This window comes from Pongo abelii, chromosome 12 (assembly GCF_028885655.2).
Source record: "Pongo abelii isolate AG06213 chromosome 12, NHGRI_mPonAbe1-v2.0_pri, whole genome shotgun sequence".
Lineage (NCBI taxonomy): Eukaryota > Metazoa > Chordata > Mammalia > Primates > Hominidae > Pongo > Pongo abelii.
In genome coordinates, this window is record NC_071997.2 from 26,334,448 (window position 1) to 26,356,851 (window position 22,404).

Consider the following 22,404-nt stretch of genomic DNA (forward strand, 5'->3'; position numbering starts at 1 on the left):
GAAAAGGGTCAACACACTTCTAGTTAAAAGAAAAAAATAAAATTTAGACGTGTAGCCTTTACTACTGCACCTTACAGGCTTGGCTAAGTCATTTCCAGTCTGTACCGAGGCTCCGTTTCCAGCAGCCCCAGCTGGTATTTCCACATGGCACCCTGTGTGACTGCCACCTGTAGCTCCATTCCTCAGTATCACACAGGTTGCTTTCCATCCAGCCTGGCTTTGGGGTATAGCTGTATCAGCTGGTAAACTGCTGAAGCATTTCAACACCAGTGGGTAAATAGGTGTTTCTAGTACTCCCAGCCCCTGTGCCATAGCCCAAGGCATCCCCCATTGTCTCCAAGCCACCGTTTAGAAATCAAAGGAGCAAAGGGGCACTGCACACTGTGTTGCTGCTGGTGAGCTCCCACAGGTGGCCCCCAGAGCCCTCCCCCAGGCCGCCCCTGAGTCCCTGCTGTCTTCCTTCCGTGCCCCGCTTCTCTCCTTTTCTGTCTTCCTCTCATCACACAACTTCCTCAGACTGAAGGCTGGTAAAGGTTGGCCAGTGTTAGAACATGCAGTGGTGAGCTGGACACAGACTGTTCCTGAGAATGGTGACTGTGACCAGAAGGAAGGCAGCACAGTGGGTGCCATGTGAATCTGCAGTCAGCCTGACCTGGGGCCTCTGAGCCAGCACTGCCCAGCCAGCTTCCTCAAGTATAATGGAGTAACCCAACATATCCCAAAGTGTTAGCCAGGTACCTGACAGAGTCAGTATTCAATAAATGGTAGCAATTACTGCTTTTTATGAGGCCTTTTAGGATAGTGGCAGAGGGAAAATGCTTACTGGATGAATCCAAACAAACAGGCTTTCAAGTCGTTTTCGATCAAGGACCCTCCACGATTGCCAGGGGAACACACAGAACTCCCTTAGACTGTAGGAAGTTCCAGCAACGAGAAAGCAAACCCCGTCTTAACCTGTCAGCTCCACAGAGTAAGGCAAGGATAAGGTGGTTTACTCTGGTGTGAGAAAATCCTAATAAATACACCTTGTGTGTAAAAAAACCACAAAACAAGTCAAGGCTTTTGAAAAAAGCATCATTTATTTCAAAGTACAACACAAAGTTGTATTTTTAAGAAATACACATTCAATCTTGTATCTCAAGACTTGGCTATGTGCATTTCAGTTCATCTTTAAAATAAGTTCAGGTATACAAATGTTACATACCTCAAGTACAAACAGCACAGAAAATGCATATGGTCTCAACTGAATGTTTTTACATTCATTCACTGTTCTTAAGTTGACTTACACTTCTGTAATCTGCTTTGAAACCAAGACAGCCTTACTTTAAAAAAATACTCTGTATTTTCAGCACAAAGTCCTCATACAGTTTTAAAATTAGATCTTGGTACATAATATTGAGAAATTATTAAAAACCAAACTTGGTAATTTAACAAAATTGTCACATGCCAGGACTTCTGAATCAACTCAAATTATTTCCTTAGCTGTAATGTCAAATCTGTGTTCATACAGATAAATAAAGCATGGGGAAGACAGGTGGTGAAAACGCAGTAACGGGAAAGGTTCTCAGATGTACAGGTCTTATTAGAGTTTGTGGCTGAGTCGAGACTTTTCTCTAAAAGCACAACAGCAAATCCCATGTTATCATAATTGCAAGAAAGATCTGAAAGAAGCGAGTGGTCTGAGCCTGCCCTGCTGGGGTCTGTTTTGCAAAGATGAGGAGGGTGGGGAGGGGGAGCTGCAGTAAGAGCCTTAAAAAGATGTCTCAGAAACTGGCACATCATGATCTAGACAAGGGCCCACTATGTTTGTTCATTTTTTGCTTAATTTAATTCTCGTGAGGAAAGTGCGAATTAGACCAAGGGTCTGAGCTTCTTCTTCCAATCGTGGGGCTCCATATCCGCCACGGGTTGTAGGTCTGTCCCAAGTCGTCAGCTGGACTGGAGGTGGAGGGAGCGTGAGGAGCAGGGGAGTTTTCTGTGCCCATGAGGCCGATGCTTGCCAGCGTGTTTGCTGGAGTGGTGAAGGGAAGGGCGCTGCTAAGGTTGCTGGACCAAATGGAGCTGCTGAATGGAGTGGTGGACCACAGGCCGCTGGTGTTACCGAGGACCGACTGTGACAAAACAAAGTGTCCAGCACTGAGCCCGGCGGGCAGAGGGTCAAGTGGGTAAGGGCTAAGGGGGTAAGGCTACAGAAAAGATGAGGCTGGGGCACACGTTCCTCTTACTTTGTTTACTTTAGAACAAATGTTATATATATATATGTATTTGAGCAGATGGTTCTGATTTTTGGAGACAGGGTCGTGCTCCATCACTCAGGCTGGAGTGCACTGGTGTGATCATGCCTCACTGCAGCCTCAAACTCCTGGGCTCAAGTAATCTTCCCACCTCAGCCTCCCAAAGTGCTGGGATTACAGGCATTAGCCACCATGCCAGCTGGTTGTGACATTTTAAAAAAGACAGCCCGTGGACCAAATCCAGCTCTGTCTACTTTTGTAAAGACAGTTGTATTGGAACACAGCTGCGCCCATCAGCCTGTGCACTGCTATGGCAGCAGTGAAGCACGGCTTTCAGAGCCTCAAATAGTTATTATCTGACTCTTCATAGAAAGTTTGCTGACTCCCACTTTGGGAGGCCGAGGTGGGCGGATCACGAGGTCAGGAGATCGAGACCATCCTGGCTAACACGGTGAAAACCCATCTCTACTAAAAATACAAAAAATTAGCTGGGTGTGGTGGCAGGCACCTGTAGTCCCAGCTACTCGGGAGGCTGAGGCAGGAGAATGGTGTGAACCCAGGAGGCGGAGCTTGTAGTGAGCCAAGATCGCGCCACTGCACTCTCCAGCCTGGGCAACAGAGCAAGACTCCGTCTCAAAAAAAAAAAAAAAGAAAGTTTGCTGACTTCTCTTTTAAAGAGTGGTTAAGGTGGTTTTAAAACAGAAGGCTGAATAATTACCATGAAGACAACCTTTGGAATCTGTAAAGTTGAAATATCTATTACGAAACCTTGCATGTTTAGTTTCTCTGAGAACAAAGAGGCAAACACAGTGGGGTCATATTTTTCTGTCATAATTTTGTGGAAGCCAAAACCACTAATTATTTTCCTTGGCAAGAATACTCTTTTGGAGCGTGATCTTTGCAGAAGACTTTAGCCAAGAAGCAAACAAATGCACTCTTGAAAATCTAAGCTAAGAGACAGGTGCTTCTCAGCAACAAAGTAAATGCAGTATCTAGCTTGCTCCTGGGTGCCCAGTGGCTGTATTGCACAGATGCCGAAGGCTTCCCTCAACCATCTGAACCTGCCACAGGCCTATGGTCACCCTTGTGGTCCATTTACAGGTTGGGAAGAGGCAGAAAATGCCCTTGATCTATTAGGAGGGACTCCAGAGACCAACCCCATAGCTGTTCGGTTGTTCTTCCTAAAACTTCCTGATTGTAATGGCTCTGAAGAACATCGATCGGTCATTTTGACAGAATATGAAGACAAAGCAATGGAGACAATAAAAGTACTAACCCACCCCTCTGATGCTGCTGTTTGTTGTTTATAACTATGTCAGTGCCATCCATGTCACAGCAATGGGAGATGGCGAGTGAGTGGGCCAGGGCCAGGCCCCGGCCCCAGCCCCAAGTACTCACTGTGGCTGTGTGGGTCGGGGAGCCAGAACTGGCTGGCCAGGAAGGACTGGGATCTGTCGCTGGCGAGTCCCAAAGGTATGAAGGGCCACTGTTAAACTCGTTCCAGCTCCTCTGTGAGGCCTGATTGCACGATCGAGATAATCCGAGTTTGCTGAAAACTTCTGGAAATAAAGCAACAGTCATCAAGTCCATATTTGGTTTTGCCATGATCAGTACGGCATATGGGGCTTCACTCAACGGCATACCTCCCACCACTGCTCCTGGAGCCACCACACCCACTTCACCAGCCCCACCACAGCCCAGAGGAAGTAGGGTCAGGAATGTCCTCCAGAACTCAAACGCATAGTGCACAAGCTGATATGCCACTGATGACATCCAAATGCAAACATTCCCCACTCTCACATGATAGCTAATGCGAAGCTTCCATGGTGATCTCTAGTTCTGGATAGCAAGAAGAGGACCCCTGGCATGCTCAGGGGTCCCATTTCAGAACAGAACCCTTCTGTGAAGCCCTTCAATAGCCACCATGGAACTCACACCAACTGGTGCGCGCACACCGTGTCGAGCCTGGTCCACTGCCCCTTTGGGTTGCTGGTGTGGGTGAGGGAGGAGGAGGGGAGGGGACCCTTCCCAGGGAGCTTCCTGCGGGGCCTCTTCCACAGTGCTGCTGTGCTGTGTTCGCCAACACACAAAACCACACCTCCTCTCCCTTCCTCTGTCCACAGGCTTATTAGTTACACATCTAGTGTTAAACACTCACCACCAGTTAGATTAAAAGAGTTTCCAAAGGCGGAGAACGAATTGAGGGGAGTGAAGTCAGGGCTGCTTGGGTTGCTGACGGGACTCCACAAACCCGAGCTAAATGTTACAAGAGGAAAACGCAACACACAAAAATGTATGGTGGTTAGTGCAAACGGATCCATAGTGCACAGCTTCACAAACAGGAGACACTGCTTCAACTAGGGGTACTCAAATATTAAAAACAAAGACAAAAGAAAGAGCTGAACAATGGCTGCTTACCACAAGGGTTGAATCGGAGGGAGCCCCAGAGCTCCGGATGCCCTATCACTAGCTTACAGCCCGGTTCAAAGCAAGTGTTTTGCAGAGAAACAGACATTTTTTTCCTTCTGTTTGCTTTTTGGTACTGGAAGATTTATTTAAAAACTATTTCAAATCTAGGACTCATTTCCTATTAGTGCAAAGTAGGTAAATTGGAGCTCTATTGTTGCTTATCTGGAAAAGTCAACCAAGGTGACTGCTACAGGCCACCAAACCCACTGCATAAAAAACAAGCCTGGCTCAAGAAAGATGCGTGGTCAATGATTTACTATAAACTGGCTAGTATTTGCTCCAGATTTCCCCCCTCCCAAGTCACTTTTGCTCTTCTATTTTTAATGATCAGATCGCATCTTACCACAGACCAGGAGATGGAGGAGAGTGAAAACAGGTGTAACATGTGTGCCTGCTGGGCTGAGACAGGCATGGGGGCCCCCTTTCTCTATCTGGACCCCCTGGGGAAGGCACCGCAGCCGGCTTTCTGCTTCCACCCAGCAGACATGATTTCTTAGAGGCACTTGACCACTTCTGACAAATGCCTCCTTGTAAATTAGGGGAAGAATGCCCTGAAACCCGTTTATGGATAAAAGGTGCTAGCCCGACCTGAGAAGCCTTCCGTCTTTCTAGCAGTTAGTGGCGGCCTACCGTACCTGTCCGAGCCATCGCTGTCAACAGGAGCATGTGAAATGCCAAGGCTGCTGGAGAAACCTGTTTTGTTTGAAGAAACTTTAGCAAAGCCATTCCCACCTGTAACAATGGACGCTCAATCAATGGAAGGCACATTAGGACAGAGGTTATTCCACCAGGCCTGGCGCCTGGCGTGGCAGGTCTCTGAAGCAAAGGCACTGACCTGGGCTCTTGTCATAGCCAGCTGTAACTGCAGCAAAAGTGGGGTTGCCGTTCTTGCCCGGGAGCGAGGCTGCCTTTGTCAACTTGTGTTTGCTTCCATTTGGCTGCTTTATTTTAGGGTCACTTGAAAAAGAAGCAGAGAGAGAACTCATTCCTCATCAGCAGTGCCCTGTCTCGGGGAGGTGTGGGGCTGGCAGGACTGAGCCCTGAGTGGGCTTCTCTGCAGCGGGGCAGCTCACAGAGCATCGCTCAGCCTCATGTCACATGCTCTGGGGCCTCAGACCGCTTAATCAGATAAGAGATAGAGGGCTTTCTGGAGAAAGGTAAGAAAACAAAAGATCACTATGAAAGAGACCAGGGCAGGGATCACAATTTAGGGACTGGCAGAGGCTTCGATCACACTTTTGTGAAGAACGCTAGAGAGCCACTCGGCAGGAAATGCAGAGGGCAGGCCCCGACACTGGGAAGGGCTGGGCCTCAGGGAGTCTCCTTCCCTGCCAGGACACGGTGAGGTGCTCCTGTGGCAAGGCCCGTAAGCCGAGTGGCTCCCCCAGCCTCAGTGGTTACTGCCTCTTGGGCAACGGGGGTGAGGACCTGACCACAGGCTGGCCGGTGATGCGATGCACAGAAACCCACGCCACGGTGAGGCACACGGTGAGAGTGCCATCCGTGACCATCAGGCTTGCGCTACACTGTGGCAGGCGGACACGAGTGAGGCTCTGTGCCTCGGAGAACAGCATGGTTCCTGCATCCTGTCTGTGTGGTCAGGAGGCTGCCCTCCCGGCCGCACACATCCCCTACTGCAGCACCTCACCCAGCACAACAGTCTCGGACCAGATCCTGCCCTTCTAAGTCCTAAGCCAAATTGTCCAAAGGCCAAAATTAGTGTCACATAAACCCATATTCCCAAATCACAGGAATCCCCTTTAGGTCTTCATGTAAGGATTAGTAGATGTTCATTGGCTCAATGAGAGTATCGCTCTAGTGAGTTAAATGGTGCATTTCTCGGTCCACGGGTGGTAAGAATGAATGGATTAGAATGGGAACCAGGTTACTGTTGGAGCTGGGCACAGCAGCAGGAAGCGGGGGTGGACCCCAGGTAAAAGGGCCCACACAAGCCGGCAGCCATCAGAAGTAACACCAGACAGTGGTCTGTGGCCGCTAAGTGTTTCCATTTAAAGGGTGTGACATCGGGTTTTAGGCACATTTCAAGCTGAGGACCGGAAAGGAAGCAGCAGGCCTACCTGCTGGAGCTGCTGTTGACGATGCTGCTGTAGCTGCCCCGGGCCACAAAGGGGCAGGGCGCAGCCGGGGGAGACGGGGAGGCAGGTGTCGGTGAGGTCTGGCGTTGTTTTAAGAAAATGTCTGCATTGAGGGTTTGCAGAGAAAGTTTATAAAGACTATCAGTAGCTGGAAATTAAAAACAAAAGGGCTCGTTAGTGTGGTGTTTTGATTAGCACTCTTCCAAATCACTTTGAATGTTCTCTAAGACTACTATGCATAATCAAGCCCTTCTACAAAGAAAACAAACGAAAGCTCTTAGATGTGTTCTGTTTAACAGGTTTTAAAGAAAGCAGCCACATCTCTCTGCACTCAGGGATTTGAGAGGAGCGAGAGCGTGCCCTGTCCCTGCTGTGTTGTGTGGCAACAGTCAATGTCTTCACTTCTTCCACCTCAGGTAGGGGAGGAGGGTCTTCCACATCCTCCAGGGGTGGACAGCTGAGGCCGCTGCCTGGGGACCTGGAAAATCCTGTGCCTACACACAGGTTTACAGCTGTGGGAGGTGCAGTGTTCCGGGCTGAATCCCCAAGTTCAGTAAAGCCTCTCCGTTGGCGTGACTGGGATGTGCAGCTCTGATCCCTATTAAGTTCCAAGTATATTCCTGTGCCCTTTAAGGTAATGTCTACATAGCTGTTTTAAAAATCTGAAACAGGCTGGGCACAGTGGCTCGGACCTGTAACCTCAGCACTTTGGGAGGCTGAGGTGGGAGGCTTGAGCCAGGAGTTTGAGGCTGCAGTGAGCTATAATCACATCGTTGCACTCCAGCCTGACCCCGTCTCTAAAATTAAAACAAAAAATTTCAGTCATAAAATAACATTCTCTACTCAGTAAATGGAAATATGTATACCTTTTATCAGAAAAATGTGTCATTTTGCACATCTGTTGTGTGCAACTTGGTGCTGCTGTAGCTACTGCAAGAAGAAGGTGAGGGGAGAGCTTGGCCCTGTGAATTCCCATCACCAGAGGGCACCATCCCCAGCCCAGGCCTGGACAGCTCGCTACCTGGGCGGCCCGGCCCCTCCTGCCTTGTGAGATTTGTGTACCCTGAGTAGCCCCCGTTCCACTTCTCCCGTCCCCTCACTGCCACATTGCAGCCGCTCTGTCTGCTGCCTCTTGCTTCCCTGGTCACACCCTGTAGCACAAGCTGCTTCTCCCCCACCCCCAGGGCTCAGGGCTCAAGGCTCCCCATGTCTTGGCTAGGTCAAGGCTCCAGCATGGCCCTGCTGAGCAAAGCAGCCTTCCCTTGGAAGCCTGTGCTCTCCACTCCCCCATCCTCAGGGCTGCCTGCTACCTTCTCTCTCACCTTCCCCAGTGCTGCTGGTACTGGTGCCAGACTCCCGGTCCTGTCTCCCACCCGCCCGCTCTCACCCCTTGATGACATGGGCCCCTCCTTGCTGGCTCTGTGGATCTGCTGACCTGATGTCCACACTCAGGATGTGTCTCACACTGCTCTCCCGTATGAGCCCTGCTCGAATCTCTGTCCCCCTCACGCTCCTCTGAGGCCTCCCATCTGACACCACGTCTACACTGTTGGCTTGCTATTTGTACAACTGTCCTGACCCTTCCCGAGCCACCTTCTCTGGCCTCGCTCCGCCCCTGCAGTGACTTGTCCCCTCAGGCAGTGCCCACACTTGGAGCAGGCTGTGCTCCGTTTTGTGTGCGCTCGATCCTCCTGAGGTGCCTGTCCTGGGGAAAGGTGCGGGCAGCTCCTGTGGGTGGAATGTGTTTCACAGGGCCCAGTGCTGCAGATGCTCCCAAGACAGTGATGATGAAATGAAACAGGAAAAGCAAAGGGAAGTTAGCAAAAGCCCCTACGGAACAGTGCTTGAGGTAGGAGTGAAGGGGAGACTCAGAACAGTACAGGAGCTGCAATTAGAGAACGTTTTGATTCAAATATTATTAAAATTTTCCTTTGCGGCTTCTGATTTGCTTTTCCTTTTAATAACCCTTTGTATTTTTTGCCTTTTTAAATCATGAAATTATTCAAGGAGCATTTTCTCTGCAACTCATATGGTACAGATGGTAGAGGGCACCATGCTAAGGGGTGCTACTTGGGATGGAGAGATCTTTACACAGAGGCTGCACAACTCCCCCAGTGGCTACTACCACATGCTGGCTGCAGAGTCTTGGGTGGGACCAACGCTTTCACCCCAAGGAACTGCACTAAGCTTGGCACTGCTAACAGCGCTCGCAGAACTTCAGGTCTAAGCAAGACGAAACACCAAGGGAGGCGAAGGGATAAAAGGGGATGAGAAAGCTGGGGCAGAGCAGGAAGGTAAAAGTGATGGAGAGCATGTGGGACCGACTCTTCTGGGTTTCCTCCACCCATATTCTCTATCGAGTGGAGCTCTGCTGGAACATTTTAGTAAAGTTGGCAGTGAGGGCAGAGAGGTCACAGGGCTTAGAACCAGTGTAAGGGATTGCTTGGCTAGAAAAACACAAAAGGACTGCACAGACGTGGGCTGAGGAGACAAGCTCTGCATCTCTTCCCCCAGTGCACACTGTGGAGCTCTGCCCCGAGGCGCCATGCTCAGATGCACCAGCTGGCCTCTGCGGAAGAGCCAGGCAGGAAACTGAGGCATGCGGCACTAGGCCCTTCACAGTTCCTCCTCCAGAGGGCTGGCCTGCCATTTCCCACATTCTTGCCCCGAGAAGTGGCACCAAAATCTCCTGCCTGGGGTTGGGTCCTGTCATCCTTTCCCCTCCACACGGAGTGATGTCAACATGTGGCTCAGATGCCACCAGGTGGGGATGCTGCCAGCCAGTTTGTGGCTGTGTCTGGCTGTTGCCTGCTCTCCCGGCAGCATGATTCTGCATGCTTGTGTCATTACGTCACCAGCACAGCTCACGTCACCTCACTGGGCCTCAGAACACCCCTGTGAAACTGGCTCCAGGGGCTGTGTTCTGTTGCTGAAAGTGGCATCTGTTTAATGGGGAACTGCCTAAATCGTGGAGTGTTAAGCCAAGAGCCAATGGCCAGCAGAAACCTCAGGGGGTGCTAGGAAGCAGAAGCATCCCACTTGGTCACCTGGACCACCCACGGTCTTCTTCAAGATTTGTTGAGTGAAGGATTTAGGATTGTATCTCACCCCTGGCAAAAAGTAGTATTAAAAGGTGCCAGAAAGTCTCATGGCAAATAGGGCTACAGGATGTATCTCAGAGAGCATCTCTTTCCAGGATGTATCTACATATTCCGGCGAAAGCGTGGATGCCCTACCCGAGCCTCCAGGCTCTCTGCCCTCATTCAGCCCAGTAAGCCTGCCCTTCGTCCAACTCCTTTCACCTTCAATGACCCGACTGTTGCTCAAACCTGACTGCATCTCTGGTCTTCCTCACTTGCCCTCTGGTACACTCCAACACAGTGGTGAGTGCGGACCAATCAGTCCTAAGGCCAGGACCTCTCTTGATCCCAAATCCCTGCTGTCAGCCCCTCCCTTTTCTGGTCTCTGTTGCCCCCTATTTCAGGTCAAGTGTCTGTAGGGTGAGGATTTCTATTTTGGTTGATTGTGCCTACTGTTTTGATTTACTGCAGGCCAAACTGGAGAAACAAGGTCAAGGTAGTGAGAAAAATAATGAAACCTTTGTGTAGGTTGCTTATGTAAAAAGACGTGGGTAAAGTTGAGAGGAAATGGAATTCTTACAAAAACAATTACACTATAAATGAGGAACTCATCAGGTAAAGGATTGCTGAGTCAATGCTTTTATAAGGCAAAAAATTCTTTAGAAGATTAACCACTCCAAACAGACCATTCCATTTTGCACATGGGCAGTGGTGTGCTAGTATACCAGCTCCCTGAAAAAAAAAAAGCCCTGATGTGAATTGTTGAATGAGTCCCCTGATGTAAATAATCTTACCAGGACTGATTTCAACCTACAGCAGTTTAGCCACTGATGAGGCTAGTTAACAATGGGCTAAGCTGGCAAAGCACTGCCAATGGGTATTTTAAAGCAACATGCCCCTGAAGAGTTCCATGCCCAGAGTGGGGTGGATTGTGGGTAAGTGGAGCCCTGTGGTTTCTAAACCACTATACTTACAGCTGCCGGGTTTGTGAACTGGAACGGAATCCCACTCCGGTGGAGGAGAGTCTTTTTCACCCTCTGAGCTACTGGTGTTGCCTAATTCTTGACTATTCGGGAGGAATTTTGCTAGGGCAGGTGGTCTGTTATCCACTAACTTACTTGTACCTGCACAAAAATCAGAAAAGAACATGGTTAATGGAGAATAATTCCCTTCTTTCAGGTCTATTTCAATGAACCTTCTAATGAGGACAAGAACACAGCCTTAGCCTTGCATGACTAATAACTACTGACTGCTTACTGATAATGCACAATAATTGTTAATACAGTGCACTATGAAAAGATCCATAAGACATGATCATAGAGAACAAGATGACAATACCTTTTGTTTTCTGGGCATTTCGTGATTTGGATCCACTTGTCATTGCAGTTGGAAGAGGAATCTTGCTTGGGAGATTTCTACGTTGCTTACTTTCCAAAGGGGGAGTATATGGTAGTTCTAATGAACTGAAGGACAATCATGGATAGAAAATACAAATTTATTCCTTTGTTTTGGAGGACGGAAGTCATTAAGATTGTAATTCTTCTACAATACAACTGCATGCAGGAAGCTAATGTGGCTTCCTGGGGTGTTATCTACCCTTGGTCCTAACTCAGGACTGGCTGCATGCCCAACACTGTAGCTAAGACTGCCCAGCAGACACTCAGCACTTGCAGACTATTCTGAGTGCTGACAATGAACTGAGGTCCATTATTTAATAATACATAACGGGAGGGAGGATCTATCTCAGATAAGGCATAGAAAGAAAGCCCTTAGCACCAACTTGCTGCTCAGGGCTGGAAGTGCAGTCATTCTGCCCTTGAGTGAGTCTCTCCCAGCATCTAGACCACCACCAGTGGGATTCCTGAACATGAAGATTTTGAAAGATCTCAGATCTATAACATTAGAGGCTCCACTATTTAAAACTGAACAAATTTTTCTCATAGAAATTATGAGGTGACCACTACAAGGGAGTGGGCTAGGATGAATTTTCTTCCTTATTCTTGAACTCAGGGTTAATCTTAAGCAAAAAATTTAAATATATTTTTTATTGATTTATTTAGAGTGACATGCTTTCTGAAAGATTTTCAGATAAGCGTAAGATAATAAGCATGTATAAATATATCTTAAGTTTCCAAAGCTCAATAAGTGAGATAGGAAAACCTGCTGGGAGACAGCAGCTGGAAAGAATGAATCTCTGAGAGAAATGAACTGGGTAGCTGGCCCATGGAAGACAGCATTGTAAGTGGAATACCTATATGGGCTACAAAGGCATTCTTTATGAAGCCACATCTCTAATGCCCACCAAGACCATGTCTGGGACTGGGAGGACCTCCGGAAGGAGCTCAGCTAATCTGGTCCAAGAAGGACCTTTTCCAGCAAAGGCTGAGATGCAGCTCAGAGAGCCCAGTGGCCCCTTTGGAGAAATCTTCCAAGAATCCTCAGGGATCTCCACAGAGCTCCTGGTGACAGCTGTCAGTTCAGGGCTGAGCTGATAGCTAGCTTTTCATTACAAATCTACAAAGTCTACACAGACGGTGTAAAATGGATGCATCGCCGGCATTTTCCACGTTTCAGTGTGCTTTCTGCTCCCAACCCTCAAGTGTGTGATGCTACTCAGGACTCCCAGCCCCATCCTCCAAGTTCTTCATGCACCACGTTGCCTTCTGTCCTCCCAGCCGACATGATACAGTGCATTTCAGCTAGGTTCTGGGTCAGAGGCAATCTGCTGTGCTCATTCACAGGAGATTTCAAAGGTGAGAAGAGTTCCAACTTTCCAGATCTAATGGCACCATAACACCCTCGTTCCCCAACATCCTCAATGTAAAGTGTGAGCTCATAAATAAACAAATACGTTTAAGAAGGCTATTTACAAACATTTTATAAGGTAGTAGGGTCAAAGGACATTTCCTTTTCATTCTTTTGTTTCGTTGTATTTCACAAGTTTTCCATAATAAGTAGGTATTATATCTGGAATTAGTAAGAGAGCAAACCAAAAGCCAAAGGGTTTCCGTTAGCCGAAATAAGTAGAATTTTAGGTAGGATAACAAACTGAAGTGAAAAATCCACTGTTTATGGGCCAGATGATGAATGCTACATTATAAAATCTTTTGTATCTCTTCTACTTCTGACTGACAGGGTTATTTAAAAACCCCATCTTCTAAAAAAACCTCAAAGGCTCCCATAGTAGACACCAGTCCTCTGGTGGTGGAGATGGTGTGGGTGTGATCTATTTTTAAGTGTGCGTGGGTAGCTATTTATACAAAACTAAATTCTGTGCCACTGTAAAAGTAATTGGTTTTTAAGAAGAAAGGTGCCAGACAACTCCTGTTATTTTTGCTGATTCATACTTTCCTATATTAAGCCAGATGATCTCTATCAAGAATCCTTTTTTAAGGCTTCTGAATAAAATGGGTAACGGCCAACTTAATTGAAGCGATTCTTTTTATTTATTTTTTTGAGACAGTCTCACTCTGTCACCCAGGCTGGAGTGCAGTGGCACAATCTTGGCTCACTGTAACCTCTGCCTCTCAGGCTCAAGCAATTCTCCTGCCTCAGCCTCCTGAGTAGCTGGGATTACAGGTGTGTGCCACCATGCTTGGTTAATTTTTGTATTTTTAACAGGAATGGGGTTTCACGATGTTGGCGAGGCTGGTCTCGAAGTCCTGACCTCTGGTGATCTGCCGTCCTTGGCCTCCCAAAGTGCTGGGATTACAGTGGGATTACAGGTGTGAGCCACCGTGCCCAGACTGAAGTGATTCTTTTTAAAAAGGAAAAACAGAAAGGTGGTTCAGATGCCAGGCTTTATTTATTTATTTACTGACAGGGTCTCAGTCTAGAGTGCAGTGGTGCAATCATGGCTCTCTGCAGTCTCTAACTCCTGGGCTCAAGCAATCCTCCTGCCTCAGCCTCCCTAGTAGTTGGGACTACAGGTGTGTGCCATCACACCTGGCTAATTTAAAAGAAAAAATTTTTGTAAGATAAGGTCTTGCTGTATTGTCCAGGCTGATTTTGAACTCCTGGGCTCAAGCAATCCTCCTGCCTTGACCTCCCAAAGTGCTGAGATTATAGATGTGAGCTACCACACCTGGCTTATTTTTATAATATACTTTCCTCCATTTTTTAATGTTTTTCTTTTTCTTAATATTCTGAGATTTCGTATTCTTTTTATTTTTGCTTTTCACAAGGTTACACCTGACTCAAGCCTGGCCTATTTTTATTCCTGTAATACACAGTACACATCTCTGTCTGGGGAGGAGAGAGGCAGAGCTGAGGACACAGCTAGGGACGTGACCAGCTGTGGAGCAGGGTTTTCTCAGTGCTGACAGGTCTGGGGCTGGCGTGTGCAGTGTCGTGTTCACGGCCCTTGGTCCTGAGTTGAGCGTGTTATTTAAGCAGATTTTTACAGATAATATGATTAATCTACTTCTTTTGCTAATTTTAGATTATTACATTTATGTAAACATATACTGTTGATAAACAAATAGAAAAACAAAAGGATCAGTGAATACTCAGGGTCCTAAACCAGGGATGCCTTGGGCACTTCCTGGTTCTGCAGAAACCTTCAGTGCCTGAGATCTGATTCCCATTCCTTGGCATCTCTGCCATAGACTACAGTCTTCCGGAGGTCTGTAGGCCCATTTCTATGTTGCCACAGCTGGAAAACACAGTTAGATCAGATCTCTGTTGCTGCAGCCCCACGCTCCTATTTCCTAGCAAGTGATTTTTTTTGAGGTCAACTCTTGGGAGTGTGGATGGATGGGGCTGAGCCACTCCTCTGGCTTTATCACCTCTTATAAAGCTTCCAAAAGAAAGCCATGATATATGCCTTATTAATGACATATCTTATTAAAAGATGTGTACCTGTCCTTCAGATATGTGGGGTAACATATTAACACACTAAAAGGTGACAGGAATTTCAGGAATCACTAAAGCTAGGACTGGCTGTGATTCTGAGTGACAGTGTTTGACATTTACTATCAGAATGCAGTGGAGTCAGAAAATGGCTCTGTTCAGAAAGCCAACCTTCTCCAGTTATTAAAAAAAAAGTCTTTATTTGATTAAATGATTGATGAAGTAATAAATTCTGACTCTCAATACTTTCATCCTCGAGTTCAGAAAAACAAGACATCAGTGAGTTTAAAGAGATCAGATAAAGGAGGATAGAAGAAAGGTTGCATATAGATTTCTCCAGTTACAAAAGACAGTTTCAAATAGATTTCTCCAGTTACAAAAGACAGTTTCAAGCACACGGCTTGATTTGTGTTCTGGGAATGATTTATCTTTTAACTACATATTGAGAGAGCACGGGTTATTGCTATAACTGCCCCTTGACTGGGCGGTTCAGGACTGACCACTCTAAGCTTTTTGGTTTACAAGAGAACTAACAACCCTTGCAAAGGTAATGACACTCAAGCGACGTCTTTGACGAACTTTTCAAATGCAAATTTGCTGATGGTCAACTTGTAAAAAAAATCAGAATACAACCTAAGTCAGTGGAACAGGGATGGGGGTTAGGATTAGTTTGTTCTATCTGCTTAACAATACTAAGCTCAGGCCTGAGGGCTAATCAACAGGGCCAATTTGGTGACAGTCACCTATGGAATGGTATCTCTAAGATAATTCTTAGATGCACTGGTTTTAAAATTTATCATCATAGGAATTACTGCATGTCTGTCTACCTCACAAGATTCCTGCAAATGTAAAAATGAGGATTTTCATTATTTGGACTTATTAGCCTCATTTACTTTAAAATATCTGATCATTCACCTAAGCCTGAAAAAGGCCAAGAAGAAGAATCTCTAGCTAGTAGCCCAGTGTTATTCCTGTCCTGGGGTGCCAGGATATTGGTGTCTCAGGTGGATTTCTCTCAGGGAGAGATCCAAGTATGTGAACCTCCTCTTCAGAAGAGGTGGTCTCCTTTTCTCTCTCCCCTTCAAATGATCAACCACCTGACACCACTCTGCTTGACGTTCCTTCTACCTGGGCCAGACTGCTCTCAACAAATTGTGGGACCTGGTCACTTGAACTAACAATTTCCACAAAAGAGTAAATTTTAGGTACAAATACTTCATTACTAAGCACCACCATATACTGTATTATTTCATAAATTCAGGGACAAGGTTACATTTTACTGCAGTTATCACTAATTTCTTACTAGCTTTTGGGTTCTACAGAACAGGACTGGCCCTGCCTGAAGCCATATAATCTAGGGACAGAGTCTAGGTTAGCGGTGTTTTTGCAAAACTCAAGTATGATTCCCAGGATCAGAGTAAGAATAGACCTTTCACAAATCTATGGCCCACACTTATGACGACAGACAAGCCATGTCTTCCTTTTAAATTTACACCTAATTTATTCGACTTCCTCTATCACTTTCCACTGATCACAACCCAAAAGTGGGCAGACAGCAGCTCCCGTGCTGATGACAGTTCTATACAATGAACCAGGAAAGGTATTACTGACGCACCAACACTAAAATTATCAGGTAGATGCTGAGCCACGGTTTAATGAAAATGTGAAGTAACTTCAGTTAATAACCCAACAGTTCAACTCACTCATCTGCCTGCGGAAACAGCCTGCACAAGCCCTCCCCGGGGGCCACTGAATCCCATTCCATGGGGAGGAACTGGAGTTATTTAATGGTAGAACTGTCTGACTGGTGACACCTGCCCTGAACCATTTTTAAGGTAAGAATAAACTTTTCCAAGTTTTATGGCACAGAACTCTAGATCCCAACTGGGTTAACAATTCAACAGACTCAGAGATCTTTTGGAGGAAAGTTATGCTTGTACCTGTGGTTCAATCATCAAGGTCATCTTTGTGCAGAAGTAAAATGGATCTCAGCCTGGGACTGAATCACCAACAGAAATTTTCTTCCTAAATTTTTATAACAGATCGTGAGCTCTACCCTCTGCACATCTGACTTGAGAAGCATATGGCTATTCCGAGTCAACAACAGTACATGTCAGGTGACAGAAAAATCCCAAGAGGAATGTGACGTAGCACCTGGATTTTGCTATCAACTCCCCTAAAAGCCAACCAGCCAGCCAAATGGCCAAATCGAAACAGCACCTGGTTTTTGCCAGCAACTTCTTCATAGACCTTATTTCTCTGTACATTTATTTCTCTCACCTGGGTTTCACATCTGTTGGGATTTCTTTCTTAATATTTAAGAGTTTTTTGCTTTTTTGCTTCACTTGAGACATTTCACTTTCATGTTTTTCAGGCATGGCTTGTTTTCCCTTTTGCTTTTCTGTATCCTGTAAAAAATGGACACTTAATTGCTGAGGATTAATAAAATGACTGAAATTAGTTCCATTTTAAGATAGACACAAAATCAAAGATGTAAAAATATACACATCGTATACATAAAAACAAACTCCTTTCTTCAAATCTGTCTCACTGTGGTTCTGTCCATTTTTCGGCCTTCTTTAATTTGTCTATTTGTCTCAGCTGTGTGCGGTGGCTCATGCCTGTAATCCCAGCACTCTGGGAAGCCGAGGCAGGTGGATTGCCTGAGCTCAGGAGTTCAAGACTAGTCTGGGCAACACGGTAAAACCCTGTCTCTACTAAAAATACAAAAAACTAGCTGGGCGTGGTGGCGCATGCTTGTATTCTCAGCTATTCGGGAGGCTGAGGCATGAGAATCGCTTGAACTGGGGAGGCGGGGGTTGCAGTGAGCTGAGATCATGCCACTAAACTCCAGCCTGGGCGACAGAGCGAGACGCCATCTCAATAAAGTAAAATTTGTCTCGACTACGTTTTGGTGAGTTGGAGTTATAAAGAACGTCATTTTAATTTATACTCGTATCCTGACTGGAGGTGGTGGTGGCAGTGGCAGTAGCAAATTGGTAGCTTCTTTTCAAGCACTGGGGAGTAAAACATTGTATTTCCTTAAAAGAAAAGTTCAGTAGAGACTGCAGTATAAAGTCAAGCACTCCAGCCATGCACCCCATCCTGAGCACAACTCTCAGGACAAGAGAGCAGTGCAGCAGCACACAGGGGCCATGCTCGCCTGCCTCCGATTGCGGCAGGGTTCCGGCTGGTTTAAAGCTAAGCTAACAGCTGCTCCATCAATGGGAGGGGCTATTTGTCCAGTTCATCCACACACACTTATGGGTCACCTGCTTGGTGCCAGGCAATGGGATTACCAAGAGGGCCCAGTTTCTCCTCCTAAGGATGGTGAAGTCTAGCAGGAGGAAGACACATGACAGACGCTAGCATGGACCTCTGCTGCGGGAATGTTACTGGCCACTGTGGCAGCAAAAGGGCTGTCCTGCCCGCTCGAATGTGGAATCTGGACTGGGCGGCCACATCCAAGATGCATCTTAAAGCTGTGCTACCCAGCTGGCCCAGCCAGGACCAGGAAAGTACAGAACCTGCCCCACGTATTTCTGTGGCAATCTGACATTGTTGCAGCATCCGAGTGTGAGATCAGTGGACCTGTCTCCCGAACAGGGTATACATCTACTCATGTATTGTGTGTGTGTGGGTTTTTTTTTTTTTTTTGAGACAAGGTACTCACTCTTGTTACCCCTGGGCTCAAGCGATCCTCTCACCTCAGCCTCCTGAGTAGCTAGGACTACAGGCACATGCCACCACACCCAGCTAATTCTTGTATTTTTTGTAGAAATGGGGTTTCACCATGTTGCCCAGGCTGCACTCAGGTATTGCTGAACTCGCCTGGGGAGCTGCATGTGGAGTGGGCTGTGTACTAAAAGCAACCTGGTTCTTTGCCCCAGACAATCTGTGAAATACTGTGTTCACGGAAGCACTGGCGGGGACAGATGGGGAAGGACGTACTCAGCAAAGGGGACAGTGATGGCTGCGAAGGGGAGCTATAAGCATGTGGTGAATTAGCGTCTACCCAAGAGCTTTACAATTTATGATTATGAAGACAGCCTGGATTTTAATAGGTCACACCAGGTGAATCTATTTAACTGTCAAGAGTAAATAACCAGAGCTAGGGCTAAAACATCTCCCTGGCTCACATATCATTGAAACTACTTTGAGTTATTCATGGTCTTTCTTGAATACTTGACCCATCAGGTATTTTGTAAACCATGAGCTTTTCGAGGACAAGGATGTGGCCTTTTGTCCACTGTTGTTGCCTACGCACCTAGCACGTGGCCTGGCACGTGGGTGCTCAATTCCTATGTGTTGACTGAATGGGTAGAACAGAATTGGAAAAGACATGCAAGAGAAAATGACCTATCAAAGTTGTGATTTAGCTGGGAAGAAAATACACATTAACTGACAAACTGAGATCAGTTGCAGAGAAATAAAAGCACACGGCCTCTATGCAGATTGCTGAGCAGCAGGAATAACTCGTTGGAGGGGACAGGGTAGTAACCAGACAAGGAGGCCTCATGAAGGATGTGAGTTCTGAGCTGCACAAATAGCATGGAAGGAGCTGGGAACACAGGAGGGAATGAACGGGGAGCTAAGAATGACATCAGTGGGTGAGCACAGAACACTGGCCGCTGGGGGCCGCTGGAGAAGGGGCCACAGGGGTGTGAGCAGGAAGAGGCCGGCAGGTGGGAAGGGAAGCGGGAGAAAGTCGTGCAGAAAGCCTGTGCTGAAAATGCCTTCCGAACGCTGATGCACAGGGTTTAAACTGCTGGGATTTTACTCAAAGTTTAGCACAGGGCTTTCTGTTTCTCTGAAGTAATTTGTTAAAGTGCTATAAACTACAGAGCTCCAGAACTATTTAGGAGTTGGGCTAGGGGTAGACAGAGGACCACGGTAACGGTGAGGAAATGCAAAGGGAAAGGTGGCTGACTTGAAAGTAAGTTACATATAAATTTCATTTTAAACATTAATGCATGTGAATGACACTACTGGAAATCTGTAAGAAGTGATTCCTTGGTCACTAGACTAAAACTAAAAAAGAAAGTCTGTTCTACAACATTAAAGGCTATATTAGGATCAGTTTAGATTTGAAATCTATTTATCTAAAAATAAAAGCTCCAGAGTGGAATTATTACCCTTTCTTGCACACCCCATACTACTCTCAGCAGTAATCTGACCCCGTCACTAAGGCCCACTGGACCCGACACTTTGCAACTGCTCTTCCTGCTGTCATAACAGCCCTGGGAGCTGAGGCCTCCAACGGGCGAGGCAGCTTCTTGGCGTGCTGATGTGTCCTGGGCTGGGCTCCTCGTCCCTGGGGGCCACTAAAGCCTGGGGTCTTTCCCAGGGCCACACTCCCTCCAGGGCGGTCACCACTCTACTGCTTGGGAGTAAGCGGCCACCAAAACCCTGCTTCCAGCAGGTGCTAGGAGCAACATGACAGGAAAAACACAACCTAATTAAAATGGTAGAGTTCCTTCTCATTCTTTTGATCCTTAAAATCTGAAAGAAGTTTCATGAGGTAGAACAGTTACTATTCCAGATAGTCCCTAGCTTTCAAGCTGTGTTTCCAGTTTCTAACCATCTTACTTTATTAACACGCTTCCAACTGTTCTTCCCTGGAGGACATGGAGCCATTCATCCCCACAGCTGTGACTGTTGTCTGCAGAGGAATGACTCTGGAGGCACGCCCAGCACATGAACCATTCCTCAGTAGGTGCTCATCCTAGATTTAAACATTACTTTTGTACTAAAACCAGAATCTATGAGATGGAAGGTCTTGTGAGCTGCAGGAGACCTCTCTTTCTCCCTCGTGTTTTGTTTTGTGAGATCAGCCCGTACCTCCTTGAGGAGCGGTTCTGTGTCGGGGTTGGAGGTCTCTGTGGTGGTGGAGGAGCTGTCATCATCAGCCAAAGAGTCCTTCAGCTCATCTTCCTGCGGCTTTCCCTTTCCCTTCTTTTCCTTTTCCTCTTGCTTCTTAGGTGGTTTCACCTTGCGCTGAAGAGGTTTTCCTTTCCCTGAGGATAAAAATTAAAGTACAAGAACTCTTGATTTTTTTGTTTGTTTTTTGAGATGGAGTCTTGCTCTGTCGCCCAGGCTGGAGTGCAGTGGCGAGATCTTGGCTCACTGCAAGCTCTGCCTCCCGGGTTCACACCATTCTCCTGACTCAGCCTCCTGAGTAGCTGGGACTATAGGCGCCCGCCACCACGCCCGGCTAATTTTTTGTATTTTTTAGTAGAGACGGGGTTTCATTGTGTTAGCCAGGATGGTCTCTATCTCCTGACCTCGTGATCTGCCCGCCTCAGGCCTCCCAAAGTGCTGGGATTACAGGCGTGAGCCACCGTGCCTGGCCAGAACTCCTGATTTTTAAATTGCTAGCTTGGAAAACAAAGCAATTACAACTTTTGCTGGAAGAGGCTGGACTCTTCTGATTAAAAAAGGTTTTTTTTTTCTTCTCTAATTAAAGCTTTCCAAATTCATTTGACTTTGTGATGAGAACAATTTTAAAAATCAACTTTACTGAGATACAACTTACATATAATAGAACACACCCATTTTAAGGGTACAGTTCAGTGAGTTTGGACAAACTCGGCAGTTTTGACAAATCTGTATGTCTGTCTCAGAATGTTCTTATATTCTCCAAAGGGTGATGGAGCTTTGAAAAGTTACAGAAGTGAAAACCAGAGATCCTCTGACATCTGCTGGGAGATGGAAGCCTGATGGTGACATAAACAACGAGCCGCCCAAGTGCTTCCCTTTAGGGGCGCTAAGAGTCCCAGCAGTGTAGCCATAATGGCTGGGTTCAAACCCTGGCAGCTTTCTACAAAGCAGCTGCCTGACCATGGCCTCTCATCTGTACGGGAGAGACAAGACCATACAGGGCTGTACTGAGGAATCACATGATCCCCGGGAATGGTAACTGGCGCATGAGTGCTATGTAATGTTGTATATACAGGGACAGAGAGTAAAATGGACATACAGAAAGCCAATTACTTTGAAAAATCTGGATGCTATCAAGACAAACGAGAACCAGCCCCGAACATATTTCCCAGCAGTGTTCTGTGTGCTGGAAACATAGTAGCAAACAACATAACCCCTGCCCTCATGGAGCTTATAATCCAGCAGGACTAGACAGAGGCAGAGAAAGCCCCAGGTTCTAGCACCTCAGACTGTGCCTGCAAAATCACCTGGGCGGGCAGGCAGGTGCAAGTTGCAGAAGACACACAAGCCACATTTTAACCCAGTCTGTACGGGTCATAATTTCTAATACATCTTTTTGATAATGGTGACTCAATACAACTTAATTAAAACTCCAATATTTTATGCGTTATCCCAGAGAATGCCACCATTAATGGGAGACTCAAACCTCAGTGTTTAAAATGGGTTGGCAAACTATGGCCCATGGGACAAATCTCGCCTGCAGTCTGTTTTTTACAGCTTGTGAGCTAAGAATGATTTTTACATTTTTAAGTGGTCGAAAAAAAGACACAAATAAGAAGAGGCAACAGAAATAGTGTGTGGCCCATAAAGCCTCAAACATTTACTACCTGGCCGTTTACAGAAAAAGTTTGCTGAGCCTGAGCTAGAAAAAGAGTAAGTAAATCACTTAGTGATTTCCAGGAATGTCATTTCATCATTTATTGCACACTGATTCCAAGAAGTGTTAGATCTGAA

At 46.6% G+C, this 22,404-nt stretch overlaps 1 protein-coding gene across 6 annotated transcripts in view; it reads right to left on the minus strand.

Annotated features, from left to right (window-relative positions):
* Nucleotides 1-1,060: 1,060 nt before the first annotated feature.
* TMEM131 (transmembrane protein 131) overlaps nt 1,061-22,404 on the minus strand; it is a 241,469-nt gene continuing 220,125 nt past the window's right edge. For 4 of the 6 annotated variants that reach the window (XM_024242527.3, XM_024242530.3, XM_054547227.2 and 1 more), the window contains 10 exons: nt 20,572-20,747; nt 17,011-17,138; nt 11,218-11,342; nt 10,854-11,003; nt 6,782-6,947; nt 5,539-5,660; nt 5,339-5,435; nt 4,393-4,490; nt 3,633-3,793; nt 1,061-2,111 (listed from right to left, as the gene is read on the minus strand). In XM_024242527.3, coding sequence (XP_024098295.2) covers nt 1,827-2,111; nt 3,633-3,793; nt 4,393-4,490; nt 5,339-5,435; nt 5,539-5,660; nt 6,782-6,947; nt 10,854-11,003; nt 11,218-11,342; nt 17,011-17,138; nt 20,572-20,747 — 1,508 coding nt within the window. In that variant the 3' untranslated portion in view covers nt 1,061-1,826. The remainder of the gene's footprint in view (nt 2,112-3,632; nt 3,794-4,392; nt 4,491-5,338; nt 5,436-5,538; nt 5,661-6,781; nt 6,948-10,853; nt 11,004-11,217; nt 11,343-17,010; nt 17,139-20,571; nt 20,748-22,404) is intronic. The other 2 variants (XM_024242528.3, XM_063713349.1) reach the window with 1 other exon arrangement.